The sequence below is a fragment of the Nicotiana tabacum genome, chromosome 12 (genome assembly GCF_000715075.1).
Source record: "Nicotiana tabacum cultivar K326 chromosome 12, ASM71507v2, whole genome shotgun sequence".
Taxonomy (NCBI): domain Eukaryota; kingdom Viridiplantae; phylum Streptophyta; class Magnoliopsida; order Solanales; family Solanaceae; genus Nicotiana; species Nicotiana tabacum.
Window position 1 is genome coordinate 10,711,097 of NC_134091.1, and position 23,716 is coordinate 10,734,812.

General features: G+C 33.1%; 1 protein-coding gene across 1 annotated transcript; it reads right to left on the bottom strand.

Annotated features, from left to right (window-relative positions):
• Nucleotides 1-11,598: 11,598 nt before the first annotated feature.
• Nucleotides 11,599-13,122, bottom strand: LOC107799883 (uncharacterized). The gene has a single exon (XM_016623016.2). The coding sequence runs from the start codon at nucleotides 12,740-12,742 to the stop codon at nucleotides 11,930-11,932; it is 813 nt and encodes a 270-aa protein (XP_016478502.1). The 5' UTR covers nucleotides 12,743-13,122; the 3' UTR covers nucleotides 11,599-11,929.
• Nucleotides 13,123-23,716: the final 10,594 nt, after the last annotated feature.

The following is a 23,716-nucleotide window of genomic DNA, read 5'->3' on the forward strand; positions in this document are numbered from 1 at the left end:
ATTAAAAACACTTCAGGACATGAAGTCATTGTTATTTTATATGTTGATGACGTGTTGATAATGAGCAAAAACATGGCAGATATAAATGCTACTAAGCGCATGTTGGCTAGCAAAATTCGATATGAAAGACTTAGGAGTTGCTGATGTGATCTTAGGAATCAGAATTCACAAGACTCCACAAGGTCTAGCATTATCACAGTCTCACTATATTGAAAAGGTACTTGACAAGTTCAAGTATTTGGATTTCAAAATTGCCAAGACTCCAATTGACGTGAGTTATGCACTTCAAAAGAATGAAGGTGAAAGTGACTCACAACTGGATTATGCAAGAGTATTGGGAAGTTTGATGTATATCATGAATTGTACACGACCAGATATAGCATGTGCTATTAGTAAACTGAGTCGGTTTACAAGTAATCCCAATCACATACATTGGATGGCAATGAAACGAGTTTTGGGGTATCTCAAACATACCCAAAATTACGCTTTGCATTATAACAAATATCCCTCCGTGATCGAGGGATATAGTGATACAAATTGGATCACTGGATCATCTGAAGTTAAATCCACGAGTAGATATGTTTTCACAATTGGGGGTGGAGCAGTGTCTTGAAAATCATCCAAACAAACATGCATCGCCCGTTCTACAATGGAATCTGAATTCATAACTTTAGATAAGGCCGGTGAAGAAGCTGAATGGCTCCGAAATTTCTTGGAAGATATTATATTTTGGCCCAAACCTTTGGCACCTATTTGTATACATTGTGATAGTCAAGCGGCAATAGGCAGGGCGGGGAAGGTTATGTATAACGGAAAATCTCGTTATATATGACGGAGACACAATACTGTTAAACAACTACTCTCTAGTGGTGTTATCACAATTGACTACGTAAAGTCAAGAGATAACATGTGGGATCCACTTACAAAAATCTTATCTAGAGAGGCAGTTGAAAGATCATCAAAGGGAATGGGGTTAAGGTCTAGGACAAGTCATCATGGCGGTAACTCTACCTAGCATACTGGAGATCCCACGAGCTAGGTTCAAAGAGATCAAACAAAGTTATGAATGACGGTTCAACATTGTCAAATAACTCAACCCATTTCTCGTGATGAAGACAATGTTCAGAAATAGAGGTAAAGCATTAAGGCTTTTTGATGAGTCGACAAAGCTTAAAGGTTTTTTAATGATTTGCTAAGTCTAGTAGGAAATGACCAGATAGTGTGTCTATAGGATTACACGTTTAGAAATCACCTATGTGAGTGTGAAGTGTAAGACGCTTCAAGGGGAATGGAAGTAAAGGCCTATTCTCTAAGCACTCATGAAATCAGGCGGTGTTCATGGATGAAACGAACACAACTGTGAGAACCATAGATGGTTAAGGATTGATTGTGTGACTTATGTTGTCTAGGTATACAGCAAAGCTCGAGGGTTCAAAGATATCAAATCTACCGATTAACCGAGTATATCCGATATAAGTTCATTACGAAAAAGTTTAAAGGGAAACATACTTATCCAGATGTAATTAATTCTTGCATGTAAAATACACACGCGTTCGTGTATTCCTTTATTTTTTAACCATTCCCCATTCATGTGGGGGATTATTGGGATTTTAAGCTTGTGTAGCTTAAAGAGGGTGAATGTGAAATGGAGGGAGAAATGAAATATTTGAGTTTTCCTCCTTGGCAAAGGGACATTGTCCCATATTGGAGGAAGAAAAGGCCTGTGTGTGTATATATATATATATATATATATATATATATATATATATATATATATATATATATATATATATATATATATATATATATATATATATAAAATTGCTCTTCTTCTAGCTCTTAAAGAGTTAAGAAGAAGGCAAGCCTCGCGCCGTTGTCGTCGCTCGCTCGCTCGGCTTCGGCTTCGGTCAAAGATCGATTGAAAAATTCAATCCGCAATAACTCATAACCCGCGACCCGATCCGGTCAGGCCCGTTTTCTTTCCTGAATTATTTTAAATCTATTTTCCCGCAATATTTCAAACAACCCTGTTCCAACAGCCATGACTGTTTCCGAAAGGTTGCAAACCTTTTCAGAAACAATACCAGCAACTCTATAAATAGAGTTTGAATCTCAGAATCTTTCCTTACGAAATTTTCTGAGCTTCTTCTTCTTCTTCTTCTGCACAAAAAATCCAGTGTGTTTTACAGCCTTCGAGTGGCTCGCTGTTCACCGGCGTTTGGTACCAACACTCCGGTGAGTTAAATCGTTCTATCCTGGGAGGATATATTCCAGCTCCTCGGGTACTTGAGGGGAATAATTTCCTTAAGGACATATTATGTATTCAGTGGGCTCGATTTATTCCTATACTGTTTTTCCAGAATTTATTTCGTTAAACAAGTATTACTAACTTTCTGTTTTGTTTATATATTTCAAAAAATTTAATTGTTTATTACAGCAATACAGATTTATAACACATCCATCTGGATAAAATTGATAGTTTTATTTATTGGTCTAAGAAAATTTTATCCACTAATGAATTATTTATTAGCAGACACACGTACGAGCTGCTAACCTCAGTATAACAATTTTCTTTTAAACATAATTTTCTTATAAGATCAGACGTCAAACAAAGTTTGATTTATTGAAATGTAGAGAGTATATGGCTAGGTATATACCTTCTTTCACATTATTAATTAAGAACATCACATATAGGTTGAAATATTGCATTTATACTAATGAGTTAGGTTTTCAGATGAAAACAAAAAAGATAAGTTTTTATGTTTATAATTTGACGTGTATTTTCGGAATCATTTTTAACTTTCCCTTTGCAAACACTATCATCTTTTTCCTTTGATCAAAGGTGCGGTTCGATGCACAAAACATTTCGTATTCATGCAGGGTTCGGAAAATTATCGTATTCCTAGGGTTGTGATGTAAAACACTTACCCTAATACAAGTATTCGTGACTACTTCTACATACTTCTAGAACTCGTGACATATAAGTTATACGGATATAACTTTACTGTTAATCTGAGACTCCCTTTCACCTTCCTTTGATGCTAAGTTATAATGCCCTAGTTAGTTTTTGTCCCTTTCATGTTATCGTATGTATTTGTGGAAGAATTTCAACCAAGGACTTTGCACAATTTGGTACATGTGGTGCATCTAAGTTAAAAAGGAATATATTCCACTTAAATTTATTATATATAGATTCTTTCTTTTCATTTTCTTTGTCCTATTTCCTTTTCTCCCCTCATATTCAGCCTCGTTTTTTCTTTTTTCTTTTTCTCTTTTTTTGGTCATACCTTTTCCTCTTTCCGTTTTTTCAATAATGGGGATGGTAAAAATAAGAGTATTAAATAGGCAGGTTAAGTTGTATTTGGACCGGACAAAATGAATTGATTTAATAAATAAATAGATCAGTAATTCGTCGAAAGATTATTTGAGCCGAGACTAAACAGTGGGTCCATTTCTTTATTAGAAATCTAGTTCTTCCTCCAATACTCTTGATAATTTATGAATTTAGCACATAAACATATAAATACTGATTAATTAATGGGATCTTCACACAAATAGCCGGTTATATTTATTATTTATTTTTTCTAGTCATATACATAGATTATACATTCATTATAATACATAAATTATGCATACATTATACCTCCACTGTTTATTTTTAGTTTAAGCGATTGGGTAAGCGGTTATTTGGATTAATTCTTCTTAATTAATCTCTCATGATTTCGTCCCTAGAATCTCCCCTACCTAATGGCCCTTCTAGTTAAGATTAGAATATATAATACTTGTCATCAAAGTCTTCCGATCTTTTCAATTTTCTTTCTTTTTTCTTGTTTTTATTCTTAATTATTTCAAAGACGTGTAACATCAAAGAATGAAAATGAACAAAAAACTAAAGCGTTACCATCTAACACACGCATTAAATTATACGTTCAAGACTTCAAGCTAATTAAAAAAAGCTAAATCTATTATTTAAAATTAAAAAGTACCAATACTCGGGCAGTCGGCAGGTGGAAACGAAAGTGGGGATGGTTTTTTCATTTCTAATTATGAACTTTTGTTGCAATTTAGGTAACAACATGGATTAATAATCTCATTTTATTATGGTCATGATGTTGACTAAGCTCCTAAACCTTGCCCTTTTTCCATTATATAAACTGCCTTTTTCAAAAATTGTCACTTAAGATTAGATACAGCATAATCTAATGGCTTCTAATAATTATTTATGAAATGAGTATTTTATTTTCAAGACTATAGGATATTGACTAGCCCCTGCTTATCTGAAACAACAAAAACAAAAGAGAGAGAAAATCTAAATTAAGGTTTGTATTAGATTTCTTTTATGAGACAAACATTAAACGACGATTATAGCCAGCTAGCAGCTGAGTGAAATGAAATAACAAACCAAAAGGGGATTATTTATGTTCATAGATAGTGACATTTGTTAAATTGTGTTCGTTGATTCATTTTCATAGTGTAGATTATTGTACTGATTAGTGCAAACTTTCTTTCTTGTGTTTTTCAAGTGTTGGCTGCTTTCTTTTTTAAATCTTCGTTTTCCAATTTTTTTTTTTGGTTTTATTTCTTTTCTGTTATCTAAAGGAATTTCTTCAGGTCTTGACCACATCAATTGACGAAATTCTCAATAACAACTATTAACATATGTATTTTTTTCTCTCTAACATATTGATCAGTTTCAGGGGCGGAGGGAGAGGATTAACTATGAGTTCGAACAAATCCGGTAGCTTTGATTAAATCTAATATTTGTATTAGAAAAATTATAAAATTTATATAAATATTTAACTGTAAACCTAGTAACCAAGATGAGTTATGAGTTCTATGAAGAATTCAGAATCCATAAAATTCAAATCCTAATTCTATCTCTAATTAGTTTGATTTCACCGAATACGTTTTAGGTTATGTAAAGCATATAAATTTGAGTGAGGCGTAAAAAAATAAAGCTTTGGACCTTTTTTTTTTTTTCGGTCTTAGAAACTTAATCATTTTTTTCCTGAATTGTTTTCGAGAGTAGAAGAGATTATCCCTTAAACTTCTCCTCAGTCTTCCCTGCCAAAAATGAAAAAAATAGAGAGATTTTTTGAATGAATTATTAGCAAAGAAAGCTGTTGAAACTCAATGGATAACCAAAAAAAATTATTGTAGCATATGACAGACAAACATCTTTATATTTAATTGGAACATAAGAATGATGAGTGTTAGCTAGCCACAATTATTTGACTGGAAAACAAAATTAGGAGCACGCACTTTAAGATTGCAACCAAAAATACCACCAGAAAAAAGAAGAAAAATAAAGAAGAGGAAAGAATTAGGAAAAATAGTGGATAAAGTCAACAACTTTGATTATCAAAATGATTATTAGATTAAAGTATGAGACATTATGGATTAGTGGCGAATAATTTGGACCCTTAGATTGAAACAATGTGTGAGGAAGTGTATGGACAAAAGTTGCTTTCTCATATCTCTGTGTCCACTAGGTTCACATAAATTGAAATTGATGGAATATTTAATAGTAAAAGAAACAAGAAGAAATTCGATAGGAAGTAGGTATATTATTAATAAAAAATATATATTAAAGCTAATTACAGTCTAATAGTTGTAATTTTATAACTTTAAATACAATTGAAATAGTTCAAATCTGACTTAAGAATTCCTCTCTTTTGCTTTTACTTCTGCCTAATCTCAAGTCCAACGAGTCTCACCCCTTGAAATTGACTTTATTAGGACTTATATAGCTGTCTTTTCTTCCTAAAAAGAAGAGGAAAATAAAATATGAGTCAAGATTGATGCCTTTTTTTAAAAAATTTAATTAATGTTGCAAAGCTTCCAACAAGAGCGGATAAGAGGAAGCCGCTGTACTGTGGTTAGGCCCCAATACTTGCAATAATACAAATTAAATAAACTTCACCACAATCTCACAACCTCTAAGCCAAAATAAAGGAACTTATTTTTGTTGCCACTACCAAACTATAATTCTGTATTTACTTATTCTAATTGTTCAGTGCACCAAAAAAGAAGAATAATAAACCAAAACAGAAGTATGGTTTATTTTTTTCAGAAAAGGAGAAAGTACAAAGCACGAGTTTCTTCATCTTTATTTTCGTTTTATATCTCCTTTCCTTTTCAGAAAATAAATATAAAATACCGAATGAACGACACACAAAGAATTAAAAACATATTTAGGAATTATACATACGTTTGATAAATCTTCATGACATGAATCATTGACAAAGGCGGACCCGGGATTTGAGTATGACGGGGACACCATTATCATTAGAGTGAATTACCCAAAACTTTATTAGCCAGTAAAATAATACATATAAACTCTAGGATAGACCAGTAAATAAGTAGCATAATCCACTATATAATATAAACTTGCTAAGCAAAAAACTACTATAAAGTAAAAAGAGCTTACGCTTTGATTTCATCAAACTCACCAATTGACCCGCTAACACAAGCTCCAACTTTTGGGTTTAGTCTTTAGGGAATTGATATTTGGAGCTTTTGATTGGGGTATTGACTATTATTTATAACTATTAAAAATTTAAAATATAAATGAATTGAGAAAAGGTGAAATAAAAAATTATAAATTAGTGAACTGTTGACTAGTGACTAATAAATAGTACTATTGTACTAGTATATAATTCCAGTTATAAGAAGTAAAAGAAACTTAAAAAAGAAAAGTAAAAGGCGGGTTTCGAACCCGCGTCGTATGACAAGAAGCAGAGCTTATGCTCAGAGGCGGACCATTGCTCCAGGCGTAATTTCGTTAATGAGGGGGCCAATAAAAATATTTAAGGGGTCCCCAAAGTATATACAGCTATACATAGAATATATATACAGAATTTTTGCCGAAGTTAACGGGTTTACGTGACCCCTCAAGGACTGGTGTAGGTCCGCCTCTGACCATTGATCGTGACCATTATATGTATATGACTATATGTATACCTCCTAGATTTCCAGCTTAATTATACATTTGTGTTTAGCCGAAAAATGGATAGAGTTGAATTCATACGTAATTCTAAAGATACGCGGTACAACGTGGCACAAATCGGAAAGCAAGTAGAAATATATCGAATATTTACTTGTAAAGAATGAAATACGAACCAATATTGAATTAGAAAGCGATTTTATGAACTAGCAAGATGAATCAATGTATAAAGCTCACAAGAGGATAATCTCTACTGTATTTCCCTGTCAATAGTAATATCTGAATATAAGAGTGTATGTATGCCTTATCCCTCTTATAGTGGAGTGATCCTACTTTAGATATAATTAAAAATACATAGTGGGGATCCCATGATAGATTAGTTTTTTCCTAATTTCCGCCGAGATTCACTCCCTTAGTGCGGCTGTAATGGCTCTTGGCTCGATCTTGATCGGACTTGGTATTGGTCGATTTTCAGGTTTAGAGCTCGATATTGGCTTGGGGCCCGGTATTGACTTTGGCTCGGTATTGGTTGGTCTCTGGCTTTTAAGCTCGATAACACCGCCTCACATCAAAGTTTGATTTGAAATCGAGCTCGGTATTGACTTCGAGTTCGGTACTTAATTGGTCCCCGAAACTTGAGCTTGGTAACCTGGTTTCAGATATCATATCCGATATTATGAAGATGACATTTGATTCATTATGTTCCAATCTTGACTAATCATACGAAGGTCGAAATCGGTTTTGACCGTATACAGATAGTCCCCTCGTTTCTCGGTAAGAATGTGGCGAGAAACGACATGATTTTCAAGTGGTATGACTCGATATACACTGAAGACATAAACAATCCCGCTAAGAAGGTCTGACGACACTGTGTTCATGATCCAAGATAAGACAATCGCATTGCAAGTTTCCCAATCTTCATGCAATTCTGCCTTAAATTGATCCTTCGTGCAAGTGCCGGTCACAAACTCTAATTTTCTCTTAGCTTGAAGGGCAATTCGCATCGTTCTGCGCCAAAGACCGTAATTTTCAGATTCTTTGAGCTTCACCGGAATCAAAATCGAGCCAGGAGTGTCTGAAAGATGTATGAAGAGTGGATGAGTGTGATCAATTTTTTCTTCTTTCTCTTCTCCCATTGTTGAACGGCAAAAAAAAAAAAGAGAATCAGCCTTAAAAGAGGAGAGAATAAATCTGAGATATGTGGAATTACACAGCGAGCGTATCATCCAGTCGTTACAGCTCTGATACCATGTTATTTTCCTGAATCTGAGCTTGATGTCCAGACTTTGAGCTCAGCTATGGAGGAAGCTTTGTGAAGAATGAAGAAGGAGAAAGTCGGTTGTATATTTTCTATATTGAAAAAATGTGTACACTTGTCCTATATATACAACAATTCCCCTCTTAATTAAGCCATCTGGCATAACTAACTAACAACTCCACTAACTCCACCTAACTGTGGTTACTTCACTAACCCACCTATGGTTACATTCAAGCTAACTAACATACGGACTCCAATAGATCTTCAGCAAATTAATGACGTAAATTTAATTTAATTTTCAACAATTTAGAGTGGATCTTACATTTAAAGTCATGTTCATTAATTTTCTTTTTCATTACTTTCCCCCCTGCCAAAACAAAGGGTTAATACATCTATTTTTTTTGTGAATCTGGATATAGAATTCTTCTTACTGTTTTGAAATATGTTTTGCATCTCTGGGAACTAAATAAGATGTATTCGTAACTAATGATTTTCTAAAGTTAAAAGTATTTAGAAATTAATTGAAAAAATGTAGTTATAGAAAGAACTCCGACTCCCTAAATTGTGATAGTGCTATTTTCTTTTTTAAGATAGATGAAATTAAGGTAAAACTTTCCGGTATTCGATATTTATATCAAATCATACTAATTTATTATAATTAAATTATAAATTAACATAATAATATATATCAATTAACTACAATTTAGTAATAAAAATAATATGTGAAAACATGTATCATATATTCACTAAATTAGGGTAAAAAGAAGTAAATAACGGTGCCAATATACCACGAAGTACTATTGTTACTTTGTTAGTTCTATTTTAAGGAAAGGTTTTTGTAAGATCAAATAATTTAGTTAAAAGTTGCAGTATCCTTAAGAGATTGATAGGGTGAAGACACGTTAGACTGCTTGAGCTAAAATGTCAAAAAAGAGGATGAATTTTCCACAAAATGCCCACTAATAATGCTTCCCCCTATAGATAGGTAATTATGATGGCCGTGAGTTTATTTATAGCAGAGATAATGTCACTAATTGTTCAAATTATTAGTAACTAATTATTAGCCTAAAGTAGAGAAAAAGATGACTTTTCCAATAGAAAATTACCTGCTTTTTGAAGGTAATTATTACTTCTTACTTTGGAGGTTAGAGTAATGCTTTGGTGGGTTGTTGAAAGCCACTGATTTCGGATATTGTGATTGTTTTTCAGTCATTTTGCATTCAATTAAAACCCTAACTTGATATATTCATCAATACAAAATATTGCTATGATAGCGTAATAAGTGAAGAAATATCTATGGATTTCTATCTCCTTTTTCCTTGGAATAACAAACTTTCTATCAGACAAGATTCATATGCATATTTGATTGACGAAACGACTTAGCAAAAAGAAGATATTTAATGTATATATCATTTTAGCCACGGAGGTGTTTCAATATTTTTTTTTTTTTTTTTAAGAAGAGCCTTGGACCATCAATAAAGTTGCTTCCGTCTTATTTATACGTCACGAGTTCGAGCTTTAAGAAATGTTGTCTACATCACACCCCTAAGGGTCCGGTCATTCCCTGGACCCTGCATAAATGCGGAATACTTTGTTCACCGGATTGCGGTAGGTGTTTCAATTTTTTAGATTGTTAAGCATCTTAATTCATAGAAGAAATGTTATATCTAATGATAAATGTTTAGACGTGTGATCTGTGAAATAAGTTGCATTATTCCAATAGATAGTTGATATTGAAAATATAAACTTGAATGTGATATGATTACATTAATACATTCAAACATCAAGGGGTCATAAATTTAGTTTCTTTGGCAAACATTAAAGCAAGTAGTTCTATTCGTCTAATAAAAAAATAGTATAGTATTTCTTCAATTTTTTTCTTTAATAACTTGAATCCAAATTTAATGGTTAGTGGCGAGATATCTAAGTATTTGGACGTCAAAATTTAGTTAATTAAAATTCTTTGAATCTAGTCTCATACCTACAGATTCAAGACACACATAATGCACCGGCGAAGGAAATAGAAGAACAATTTCCTTAACTTAGCACAATGTATACCAAAATAATTAATCAGAAAATATAAACATAGTTTACTACAGGGGTGTTCGTCGGTCGGTACGGTACGGTATTTAGACATTTCTGTTCGGTATATTCGGTATTCGATTTCGTAAAATGTTATACCAATACCGTACCAAATTAAATTCGGCATGGTTCGATTTTTCTCCTTTCGGTTTCGATTTATTCGGTTCGGTAAGTTCGGTTTATGCGGTTTGAATACTAACTAGTGCATAGAGTCATAGACGGTAATATTCTTAATTAAATACTCAAAAGTACAAAACTAAAAACGTTTGTTGACAAAAATTTTGTCAAAAACCAACATATACCAACATAGAGAGAGAAAACTTAGAGAACTGTCTTGTTACTTGCTTAAAGTTAATTGATGGACTTAGAGAATAAAGGAATGTAAAATTTTAGATTTCTTATACTTATGTTATAATTAATAAAATGTGTATTGTGTAATATAATATATAATTCGGTACAGTATCGGTATTTTATTTTAAAATATCAAATTCCATACCTAATACAAATTTCTTTTTAAAACATAAACCAAATATCATATCGAATACCAAAATTTTCGATTTCGGTACGATAATTCGATATTTACCAAATTATGCAAAGCCCTAATTTACTACTAATATGCAACGACTAGGCATTCTCTAGGCAAGCAGGAAGAAAATGAAAAGAAAAAGAAAAAGACACTAGTTACACTATAAATATGTTGTTTGTACCTTAAGTCAAAGTTTCTACTTTCAGTGATCACTCGAACAAAAGTATTTTCCACTAGGAAAATAAAAGGACAGATTGGTTCAAATCTTTCCTTTCTTCTCTCCAAGACATTCTCCTCCTTCCAATTGAGGAAAAAATAAACTAAAATAAAACTAGCACACACCCTTTTCAAGACCTCAAGAATAAATTCGAAGAAATTCCGACCCTCGGGCCGAAATGGTTTATGAGTTCCGAACAACTAAGTAATTACAATCTAAGAAGTAATAAGTACTTGGCCATGTTTTCTTAATGCTTTTCGGGATTGAAGTTTTCACCAAAAATGTATGTAAAAAAGAACGTTATAGCGAGATCACGTAGCTCCAACACAATCCACCCCTACTTGTCGTCAAAAATTAAATCGCAAGCTTCCAATAAAAAAACAAACGGTTCTAGTAAAATTTGTAATATGAATATCGTTATATTCAGGCTTCGCTAACCTATCGCATGATAAAAAGAAAGAAAGTACAAAAAAATAGTTAACAAAAAGCATTAATGAAATAAATTAAAAGAGAATGATTTATCTAGCACTCATTGCTGTTGAGTTGTCTTAGTTGTGCTACTAATATTACAATGAGAAACTATAAATCTTGTAATCATAAATGCTCTTACAACAATTTAAGCTTAATAACAAAAGGTTACTATTATTCATAAGAACAATTGCATATAAAATGAACATCATATACCGTACTACATTTAAGTAAACTTGGCTTCCTAATTCCAAATAAAACAGGGAATAGGCAGAGTAGCACTGTACATTAATACATCTCAGTAATAGGTACGCCGTAATTAACAGTAAAACCCATTCACCTTTGCGATATGGTAAAATTAAGTAGTAGTAATCCAGTAACTATTACTCCTTAAACTCCGATTTCTTACGATTCAGTTAAATGCAAGACAATTCAAAAGGCCTTGATACCGATTCGTTCATACTTTTCTGGCTCTGCTTCAGCTAACCTCTGTTTTTCAAAGAAGGTTTGATTCTTCTTAATAAAAGCTTCAATTGTAAGCCGAAATTCTTCGTTACTCAGTGTGTCGACGGCTTCCACTGGTACCGTTGATTTCCTATCGCCGGTACGGACGACTAACCGCCGCATATCTGTTTCCGAACGCCGGAGCTCTCGCTGTGAACTCGCCGTCGCTATTTCTCGCTTCAATTTCTCCGATTGACTCCTTTTAAACTTCTGTATCTGCTTTGTTGCTGAGTCAATTGCTGTAGCCACGTCGTTACATTGCATCACTGGAACCTTCTCGGAGGACACGATCTGTTCATCTTCCGTCGTTGCAACACTAGGCTCCGACGTCACCGGCCGCGAATCAGAGGATAAAATCGGCACATCGCCGCCGTATGTAGCAGTGACGATCGGGTGTTGAACTTCGTTATGGACAATTTCTTCGCTGTTGATATCATCCGTAACAGACTCGTTGCTTCCGGCGTCAGTTTGACGGCAGAGCACGACGATTGCAACGATAATACCGTTGCCGATGAGAAAAACGACGTGAGGCTTAAACAGATAAGCCGAGACTTGTACCAAAAACTCGCCGGAGAGTTTAACGGCCGCCGGAACACGAGTCCAGGACCATGAAATCAACATAACCGCCACAACCACTTCGAAAATTTGCAGCATCTTCATCATATCCTGAAACCGATTGTACCTAGCAATTGCTTTCGCTTTCTCAAATTTCACGTTATCAAACATTAATTCGTTGTCCATTTTAATACTCCGGAACTCTTTTAACTAAAACCGTTTTTAAAATTCACGTGAAATGCAAGAGAAAAACGAACAGTCTGAATAATTTTTCTGGGAAAACGAAAAATCCACTAGGCTTCCAGTGAACAGTTACAGAATTGGGAGGGAAAATGGAAAATAATAAGGAAGGGAATTTGAAAAGAAAATGTAAATGGAAGAAGATTGTATACGTATGCAAAAATATGCATAAGGAAGTAGATTCAGAATTCATGTACATAGAAACACGTACTGATACACTACTGGGAACACACACTCCGCCGGAGATAATAATTGACAGTTTCTTTAGAATTTCTGAATTGAAGTTTGAATTGGTATAGTGAAATGAGGACTCAATGAATGGAATGGATGTACGAAAGGAGCCTCATTTTATAGGCGTAGCCCCCCGTAGGGTCGATCTTTTTTTTTTTTTTTTTTTTCTTTTTTTTTTTTGTTTTTTTGAAGTGAGTGTTGAAAATTTGTTATTGCAATAATGAGTAAATTATTTAAATTTTGTAAATATGGATAAAGGTGGTAGGAATTGTAATAGTGTTGTTGGGAGATTAAGACGAAAAAAAGGATTAATTTTGAGGTGCATGGTCCCCCAAAAGGTTCTATTTTTTGCTTAGTTTCTCCTTCCCATTGCTTCGTGCTGCTTTCCGTTTAAGTTAAGATTCCATTTATTCATGAGGAAAAAAACGATTGAACCCAAAAATATTCAAATATCCAAAAAATTATTTTCTAGCGAGGCACATATACTAGTTAGAACAATTATAATTTTTTTGGTTAATTAGCAAAGGTGCAGAATATAATCATTCCAACTTATTAGTAAAGCAACTGATGCTTTATGTTGATTACTAGGAATTCATTTTGCTTAATTACAATTACTGATAAATCTCACACATGTATTATTACATGTAAAATAACATGTCGTATGTGATAATGTTAGTTGTATAGTAGTAAATTTGGCTTTTTCAAAAGGGGCGGCTCTATACGTATCTTTATTGTAGAAATTGTTGCCTTATGATCCACTTTCCTTCTTTTCGAATTGGAATTATAAGGAACCTTGGATAGCAAAATCATGTTAATATTTTTGCAAGGAAATTTTCATACTAGAAGGGTGAGACTAAGAACTTGTGATTCTGATTTTACGTCTATACTCTCAGGTGCAAAATACTTTTCCTACTTTTGTTCGGTTGCCCAAAAATATTTTTCAATCTTTTAAATACAAAGCTTAAATATGAGTTTAAGTTCTACTGAATATTATTATTATTATTATTATTATTATTATTATTATTATTATTATTATTATTATTATTAATTAACAATAAAATTGGCCATATCATATGTTTTCCAATGAAAGACTACTTCTCATAAAATATGAAAAGAATAATGTACTACTAATTAATGTGGAAGAAAACATTGGGATCTTTTGGTTTAGGAATAAATGGTTTTTTCAGATCATCCCGTTCTATATTTTTCCTTCTCCGATGTGCCTTCTTTTTCAATCGTATAAGAAGTTCATACATCAAGCATATATAGTATACCCTTTTCACAGCAAAAAAACAAAATGAAAAAAACAAAACAAAAGAGAGACTCAATTGAGTTAGAATAGTCGGCATATGCTATTCAAATTCGTGACATTGTAATTTGAACAAGGTATATTGACCAAGTCAAAAGTAAATATATAGTACGAACATTTCGAAATCTATTAGTGAATCTTTTAGTGATCATAAACTGAAATGGTGAGTTAAATTGCCAATTGGTAATAATGATTAAGGATAAGAATTTTTTTCAATTCTAATCTAAATTCAAGGTTAAATTCTTTTCAATTCTAGTCTAAATTTATATAAACCTTGAAGTGATAGCAAAGTTATGTCTTGTGTGACCTATATATCACATATTTTAACAGTGTTAGTAATCATTGATACTTATATTAGGATAGACTATTTATATTATGCTTCTAGAGTCCTTGGAATGTGAAATTATTTATACACTGAGCCGTTCTTTTCCCCTAATCTATTAATATAAGGAGTGCTAAAAATTGCATGGTAAAACGAAACTTGGAAATGTGACGATCTAAAAGTACGAAGTATTAATTGAGATTTGATGTGTGAGAAGAAACTTTAACGTGAACGTGGTGCATGGGTAACTCATGATTTTTTGTTGAAAAGAAGAAGAAAAAATCTTCATTTTTGAAACAAAAAGGACAGAGACAAGACTGCAAACTCGTGTGGCTTTCTTTCTGCCTAAATTTCATAACTACTCTAATCACGTGCGCTTCACGCTCAAGATTCTGTACTCTTTTATGTGTAATTTCTGCAACCATTATAGATTTTTGCTATCGCGTGACTGCCCCGATTTCACCGTACAAAACTACCTGACACCACCACTATTCAGTTCTTCCATGTGCTTTGACTGAGTTAAATATTTAATGTCAAACTCAGTAATTAAAACTAGTCATAAATTCGATGAAAAATTTTAGAAAGCATAAATTTCAAATTGCAACTCGGCCTCTTCATTAAATAGGATACGACATACAATAGTTAAATCTCAGTTGTGAAAAAAGCCAACAACAATACAACAAAATCATAGATGGAATAAAGATTTTAAATTAATGAACACGAATATCTGCATTCACTGCTAGTCTATGATGATAAACCTATCACAAAATAATGTCCTTCCCGCGATCAAACGAAAATTTGAGACTCATTTCTCACCTCTAAGTCCACCTGTAAGTATAAAAAAGTATAATCTTAGTCGTAAAAATCAACTATTGGTTAATTCTTGTGTAAGCTTATGCTATTTTTGAATTACGCATCTCCCACCCACCCCACCCCAGCCACACTTTTTTTTTTAAAGAAAAATTATGTGTTGTAATATAACAGTTTGACAATAAGAATAGTAAACTTGAACTACTTCCTTTTTTGATCTTATTTAAGTGTAGTACTTTTATAATAAATAACATACACATTTCAAAGTAACGTTTTCTTTTATTACCTGAAACTATTGAGCTATACCGTGACACAAGGCTAATTTTGTATAGAAACGCAGTTGAATGAACGCAAGGGAAGAGTAGTAGTTGTAGTAATAATAATAGTCCCACTATATCCAACTTTAGGAAAAGCAGAAAGGGGTGGGGTTGCACACGATTCTTGTTGCCTTTCCAATTGAATTTTCAAAGAATAGTTTGTCACCATCTAGTTTTTGCTTTTCCTCATTATCTTTTGTCTTTCTAGTGAGACTATTCATATTTCTACACAACTTTCTTGTTCTTGGTCTAAAAATATTGAAAAAGGGATCTATATATGTTTCTGCCATGGATAAGAGTAAAGTTCTCATGGATATTGTGGAGCTCTAACATATATAAGAAAGTGTTAGTTATTACTCATATCATATGTAAAACTGCTGGAAAGTACGTAACCCAGAATTAATGAGATTCTTCTTTTAGGTACCAAAATAATAACTCGGCCAAGCTTAATGTGATTCGTACAACTTTTTGCCTTTTATCTTGTACATTTACCACCGTGCTTTTTCTCTATTTGCTTTAGATTTTATAATGATCAAGAGCAAAATGTGATTGCAGTTAGATGTTCTACCTCTTACGAGTAGATTTTCATGTTATTTATATTATCCTCTTTCTAAATTGGTGAAGAGTTTGAAGGGACAGTACTTGGCGGATTAAGATTTAAGGGATTGCAAAATTGTAGAGATATTCACTGTCTTCAGCTAGAATTATATTATTATTGAATGTTCTTATGAGATATTTATTGACGATAAGTTCACCTGCATTAGTACAATCTAATAGTAGGTGCAAAAAATTTAAAACCCTAAATTAAGAAATTCTTATTTAATTAAGAGTCTTGGCATAACTGGTAAAGTTGTTGTCAGGTGACCAGGAGGTCACGGGTTCAAGCCTTGGAAACAGTCTCTTGCAGAAAATGTAGGGTAGGACTGCGTATAATAAACTCTTGTGATCTGGTCTTTTTCCGGATCTCGCGTATAGCGGGAGTTTAAATGCATCAGGCTTCTGCCTTTTTTTATTTAATACTTCTATGCATGTGTTAATAACTTACATGAAACATAGTATATAACTATCTGACACTAACATAGAGAAGAAACAAACGACTTGAAGCAATTTCAAGAAAAATTAGAAACAAATAGTACTAGTAAGTATAGGTCTAGGCGGTTTGGAAAGTAGCCTATGGAACTTGTAAGATGGATCTCTTGGGATTGCTATCCTCTTTCAAAAATATTGAAAATAATGTAAGTGTATTTGCTAAGACTGAAATTATTTTTTAATAAAAAGTAATTTTTGGTAATTATTTTTAATTGAATCTATTGCCCAAAAAATGACTTATGTCCACTAGTGAGAGAAGTCACTTAATATTTTGTTTTGATGAAAAATATTTTTCGAAAAATATTTATACAGTAACCAAACACCGGAAATCAACTTCTTTCATATAAAATATTTCTTAAAATATGACTTATTCATCCAACACATAACGAAAAGAATACTTGAAAAGCAAAAGGTTGGGATCATAATTACCCTGAATTTAAGCTAACCGTATCTCATAATGCTAGGAAATGAGCAGCACTTTGAGCACTTTGGTCAAGCCTTTCGGCTGCAATGATAAGAGACTGATTGCGAATTAGGTAAAGTTGTAAAAAAATGTCTACACAGTTTAATCTAGTTAGAAGAAATAAAATACTATTTTCGTTATAATTTATGTGGACCTATTTTATTTTTAGTCCGTACAAAAAAGATTGACCATTTTCCTTATTTGGAAAGAATTTATCTTTATGCAATGATTTATAATCATACAAAATATATGTGTCTCATTTTACACCATAAATTTAAAAATCTTCTCTATTTTCTTAAATTTCGTGCCAAGTCAGATTCAAATAAATAATAGTTGTTTTCCTCGAAAGCATTACCTTCACTAATTATTGAAAAGACAAGGGTCCTACGAGATTAAAAAGTTGATAACATATCTCTAGGGATTAATTTTGGCCAAAATTTAACTGATTGCTATTATTAACCCTTTTTTGTGTTTTTATTAATCAATCATGCTTCTTGTAATCATTTCGTTTCCCACTTCAATTTTTCCTTTATTTTTTTTTCTTCTCCTTGACAACTCCAGCGGATTCAATCCCACTCCTTAATCTATGCTTAAATCTTTTATATTTTGGTTGCCCGTTAACCCAATCTTTTTGCAACATTGAAAGGATAATAATTTTAAAATGACCATTTGCTCCTGGTTTTCCAAATCCATAGATCTCATAAAGCTGTCCTTGGCAAGGATATTTTCAAGGAAAATAATCTTTTATGAAGAAAAAATAAGAAAAATCTAGGTACAAAGTATTTTGCATTCACGCAGGGTTCGGGAAAAGACCGTCCCCGTAAGATGTAACGTAAATAGTCTACTCTAATGCAAGCATTAGTGGCCGTTTCCATGGCTCGAACCTTTGACCTATAATTTTTTAATTGTAAACTCTAAGCTTTCCTTCTTCTTTTTTTTGTATTTCATAAATGACCATGCATGCGGCCGTGGAGTTAAACAATACTGTTTGAAGTATGGCCACTTTCATAACTTGCACTAGCTAAAAAATAGGACTTTGGCATCACAAGTTAAATGGTTCATCACTGATAAGAAACTCTTATCTCTAATTGGTTTCAAATTACCTAATCTTTGATTTATCCATGGGATGATGACCGCAAAAAAGCACTTAAAGTGTATTAAGAAGTAAGTTTGTGGGTCAATGACAAGTATATGTTAAAGCTAGGGAATTGAATAGACAATAAAAATGTTTAACCATGAGAGCCGGAATCATGATTTGAAGCTTATGGGTTTGGGGTTGTAATCTTTTTAAGTTACTGGGTTCTAAATTAATAATTTATACATATTCTATTAAATTTTTTAAACAAATATATGGATTGGACCAAAGCGTCTGGGTTCGACCGAACCCGTACTCAATGGGCTAGCTCATTAGTGAGTAGCTGAAGCAATAAGCGATGAAGACATGAAGTAATGTGGTAATTGGTTTACTAACACTTAATCGTGAAATGGAAATACAATTATTGATGTAAACTATGGGAGAAGTGAATTCAAGATTTAAATTTAGTGGGATTCACTCTTTAGGGTTTTACTAAGAAATCTTAGTAATTTTCTTACACGTATTTTTATTTTACTTGTAGAAAATATCGAGTTTAGCTAAATCCGGTAATTATATACCCCATCTACCTATGTATTGATGAGTTTGTGATAGGATAATTAAACTCTATGATTCTGAATTAAAGGTTTCGAATTTGAACTTCAAAAAAAAAAAAAAAAAAAAAAAAGGGGAACCAAAAACCTCAGTAGATCTACTAGACTCATTGAACCTATCTGACGCAAATCTGAATGTAAATTTTAGAAAAGAGAAAAAAGAGGATACAAATAGTGCATTTAGTTAATCCATGTAGTGCATCACAAATATGACTAATTTTTAAATTTCGATGGATTTTGTTATGCGGCAATGAGGCATTTGGGGAAATAATTATTTTGCTTTACTGTTGTTTATTTACATACTTAACAAATAGCAGGAAGTTGGCAATTTACACTACGGAGAAAAAGAAAACAATATCATCAATAACTCTGCAACAAATTTACAGTACGAGCCGATTTGTTTATATTAGGAGTAATGTCTATTACCTATTATTCAATCAAGACTTCCATAAAATAGCAGTCCATTTCTACTTTTAAAAAAAAAATCAGAACTTCCAAATAATCTTTTCTGATGAGTAGAATTGAACAATTTTAGGCGAAGAAATGTTTATCTGAACCATTAACCAAGAATTATTTCATTTAAATCAATTAATCTGTTAATTAATCATCATTTATGTATAAGTATTGTTTTGAATTCTTGCAGGCTAAGGAACGGTAGTATGTTAGAAGATTTTCCTTTCCGTTTGAGAAAAAGTTATTCCAATATTCGGCGTGTGCTTCTTGATAAATGATGGTGAAAAGACTTGTTGATATTCCAAACGAATAATGCAGGTAAAGATTTTCTTTAGCAAGTGCCACGTTATTAATCATTGGACTTCTCTGACAATACGTTTTGTTCACTGATTTGATATTTTTGATTCCCCCAAATTTTATTAGTAATCCCATCCTATTTGACCTTTACAAAGCAATGACAAAAATTTGAAGCAATGGATGTTGAGAGTCCAAAGAGGACCCCTACCTCGCCGACTCAAATAATTCCAACCAAAAGAGAAATTGGAAAAGTAACCAATTGAATATGATATTGAAGACTTATAATCTACCCGTACAAGGTAGGAGTAAAACAAATGGCTATGAATTATCCTTCGCAGATTCATTCGTGAAATTACACTAAATTTGTTATTGTTGTTATAATTATAACAAACACTTATAGAGTAGTGGTAATTATAGTTGTTTTCTACGGAATAGGAGTGAGTTCGATTCGTGCTGTATTTCTTTTAGGTGTGACAGAATAGATGTGAGTTTGATTCTTACTGTATTCGTGTTAGGTGTGCGGATAAAGTTTGTATTGGTATCTTAAAACATTGGAAAGATACATACTAGGTGTAGGCAATGACTTTTATGGAGAAAATACACATTTTGATTACACTATGTTAAGAAATATTTGTTGGCTGACTTAGCCAAACACTCCCCTTTTCTTACTTTCTCCTCTCATTTAATAGACTCAAGGATATTTTTTATTTTAAAAAAAAGACAATCAAATTGCTCCCTATCTTTGCAATTATCAACAATGTTAACTTGATACGGGATGTTACGCAACACTTATTTTTTCCAGATTATTAAAGCAATAAGGTGCTATTAAACACTTGTTTAGAGTATTAGGGCAGTCTGTTATAGTCAGATCATTCTCATGTTAGTGAGACTTCTCCAGTACAAGAAATTGTAGATGGATATCTAATTGAAATAATAATTAACCATTATCCAGTAGGCAATATACTCTAGTATATTTTTATTGAAAGATAACAAAATGAAAAAACTAAAAAGTTAAAATACAACACAACCAATTGAATAGTTCTACTTTGGCAATATGTAGTTCAGAAACTCAAGAAAAGGAATCAGGACATGATAAATTAAAAGTCGAAAATTGGCGTCCCTATCAAGTATTCGGTAATGAAAATGGTCTCATCACATAAAAGACATGCTTTGAAGTATATCCTGTTTCATCAACTTAATAGTCATTTGCTTAATTACTAATATATTTTCGTCATAATTATGCTACAGATAAAATAAGATTAAAAACAAACAGTGAAATGAATCAATCAGTATAAAGTACATTGCCTGGAATACTTAAAATCTGAACGTAAAGTTTGAATATGACTTTATAAGACTAAAGATTTATGTACTTTCTAGGAATACAATAACGAATTTTCAGCTGGATGCCTGAACGTTTATCATCAATGTGGAAGCAGTTATACTTTGTGAATAAGTTTTGACCTTTGTATAGTACTTGAAAACTTGTATTTCACTTCCTTAAAGTACCAGTCGAAGAAAAAGAATAAGAAAAAAGTACTATAGCATAAAAGAAAACAAAATGTTTTTTGCTAATTCACGTACGGAATGTTCAGAATGTGTATGGAATTTGCCAATTCACGTCAAGAAAGTGGTAGGATTCTTTCATACCAAAAGCTTAATATCCTTCAAAAAGATTGACTAAAACCATTGTCGGCCCTGATTGTTTATTACTTTCCACATATAGTAGAAGACATAACTTATAATGTGAACCCCACCCCCACCCCCAAAAAATGAGGGGGGGGGGAGGGGGAGCTTAACTTTCAGAAATCATTTGGTTCGCAAATAAGTTTTACCGGGATGATAATATGAGAATCATAAAATAATGGCAAAATTATTTTGTAAATATACTTACTGGTAGATGTTTGATTCATTAAACCAAAAATAAAATATGCAGGGAGTAACATTTTTATGTGTCAACTTGGATAAACTTTTATTTTCAATGTTGACCTTGGTTTTCTTAAAAAGACATTGGGAGATATGTCATTTAGTTGTTTTATTCCGGGATTGTTATCCTGCATTGCATGTGGTATAAAAATACCATAATTGTAAGTGGTATAACTAATCGCGGGATTATTTAAATCAGAACCAACCAACACAATGTTAAATAATCCCACATTCTATCCCCAGACCAACCAGCGTGTAACACAATATGGAAGAAACCAATACCATGTTTTGCATTCACTTCTGGAATGCTACACATATTTCTACGGATTCATAGTGCACCATGTCAAAACTAGGAGAAGACATTGAAATCAAACTCTGCTCAAGCGATAGGCATGGAACAGAGGAGAGAGGACTCTAGAAGAATGTTGAAAAATGCATTATTTTCAACTCATTACCCAGTAATATCTATACACTGTACATTTTATAAGAAAAGAAGAAAAAAGAAACTTTTCCAGCTGGCAATGAGCTGCACACTAACCACTAACTACCATAATTAAATATACATCTCAATATCCCCCCCCTCTCCCCCTCAAGTTGGAGGTGAGGAGTTCACACCAACTTGTCAAGTAAGGTGGAGTGCTTGATGCCTGTGAGAGTCTTAGTGAATATGTCAGCTAACTGATCAGATGTGGAGATATGATGCAAGGAAATCAGACCCTTCTGAAGTTTGTCTCGTATAAAATGGCAGTTAACTTCTATATGTTTGGTGCGCTCATGAAAAACTGGGTTCTTGGCTATGTGTAAGGCTGTCTGGCTATCACAGAAAACTGGAATTGGGAGAGATAATGGAACTGTTAATTCTTCAAACAGCCTGGCCAGCCAAACGAGCTCACCAACTACTACTCTAGTCGACCTGTACTCTACCTCAATTGAGGACAGGGATATGGTGGACTGTTCTTTTGATTTCCAACTAACTGGGCAACCACCAAGCAGTATCAAGTACCCACTAATAGACTTCCTGGACTCTGGGCAGGCAGCCCAGTGTGAATCATAGAAGGCACTGATCATATAACATGTTCTGCTGGATAGGAATATCCCCAAATTGGGATCACCTTTCAAATACCTCAACACATGATACGCAACCTTTAAGTGAGTATCTCTAGGATTCTGCATGTATTGGCTAAGATGTTGTACACTAAATGCTATGTCAAGTCTGGTATTGGTAAGAAAATTCAGCTTCCCAACCAGCTTTCTATAATGAGTGGGATCTTCTAATGGAAGACCTTCTTCAACTTTCAACTTGAGTGAAGGATCAAGAGGAGAAGACAATGAAGATTGTTGCAAACAGTCATACTCCTCCAATAAATCCATAGTAAACTTCCTCTGAGAGATCAGTACCCCATCTTCCTTATACAACACTTCCATTCCCAAGAAATAATGCATAATGCCTAAGTCTTTGATCTTGAAGGTCTGGTCTAAGAACTTCTTCAAGGAGTTGATCTCATCAATATCATTTCCTGTGAGTATAACATTATCTACATACACTGCCACAAAAACCATTGTGTTGCCTTTCTTCTTATGAAATAAGGAATAATCCAGCAAGGAGTGAGTATATCCCTTTGAACACAATGCTTCTGCAAGCTTTTCATACTATTGTCTGCTTACCTGCTTCAAGCCATACAAAGATTTATTCAGTTTGCACACTAAACCTGGTCTCTCTATAACTAAACCAGGTGGTACTTCCATGTAGACTTCCCCATGTATGAAGGCTCATGAGGCATATCAGGTTCAGAGGCAAAAACTGATATATTAGGGTGAATCTGTTGTGCAGAGGGAAACTGGCCAGGACAGGACACATTGTTGAAATTGAAAGACAAGTAGAAGGGAAATACATTTTCATGAAAAATTACATCTCTTGACACATGTATCTTCCTTGTGACCATACTTAAGACTTTGTAACCCTTTGAACCAAATGTATAGCCTACAAAGACATGAGGAGTGGCTCTTGGCTCGAACTTAT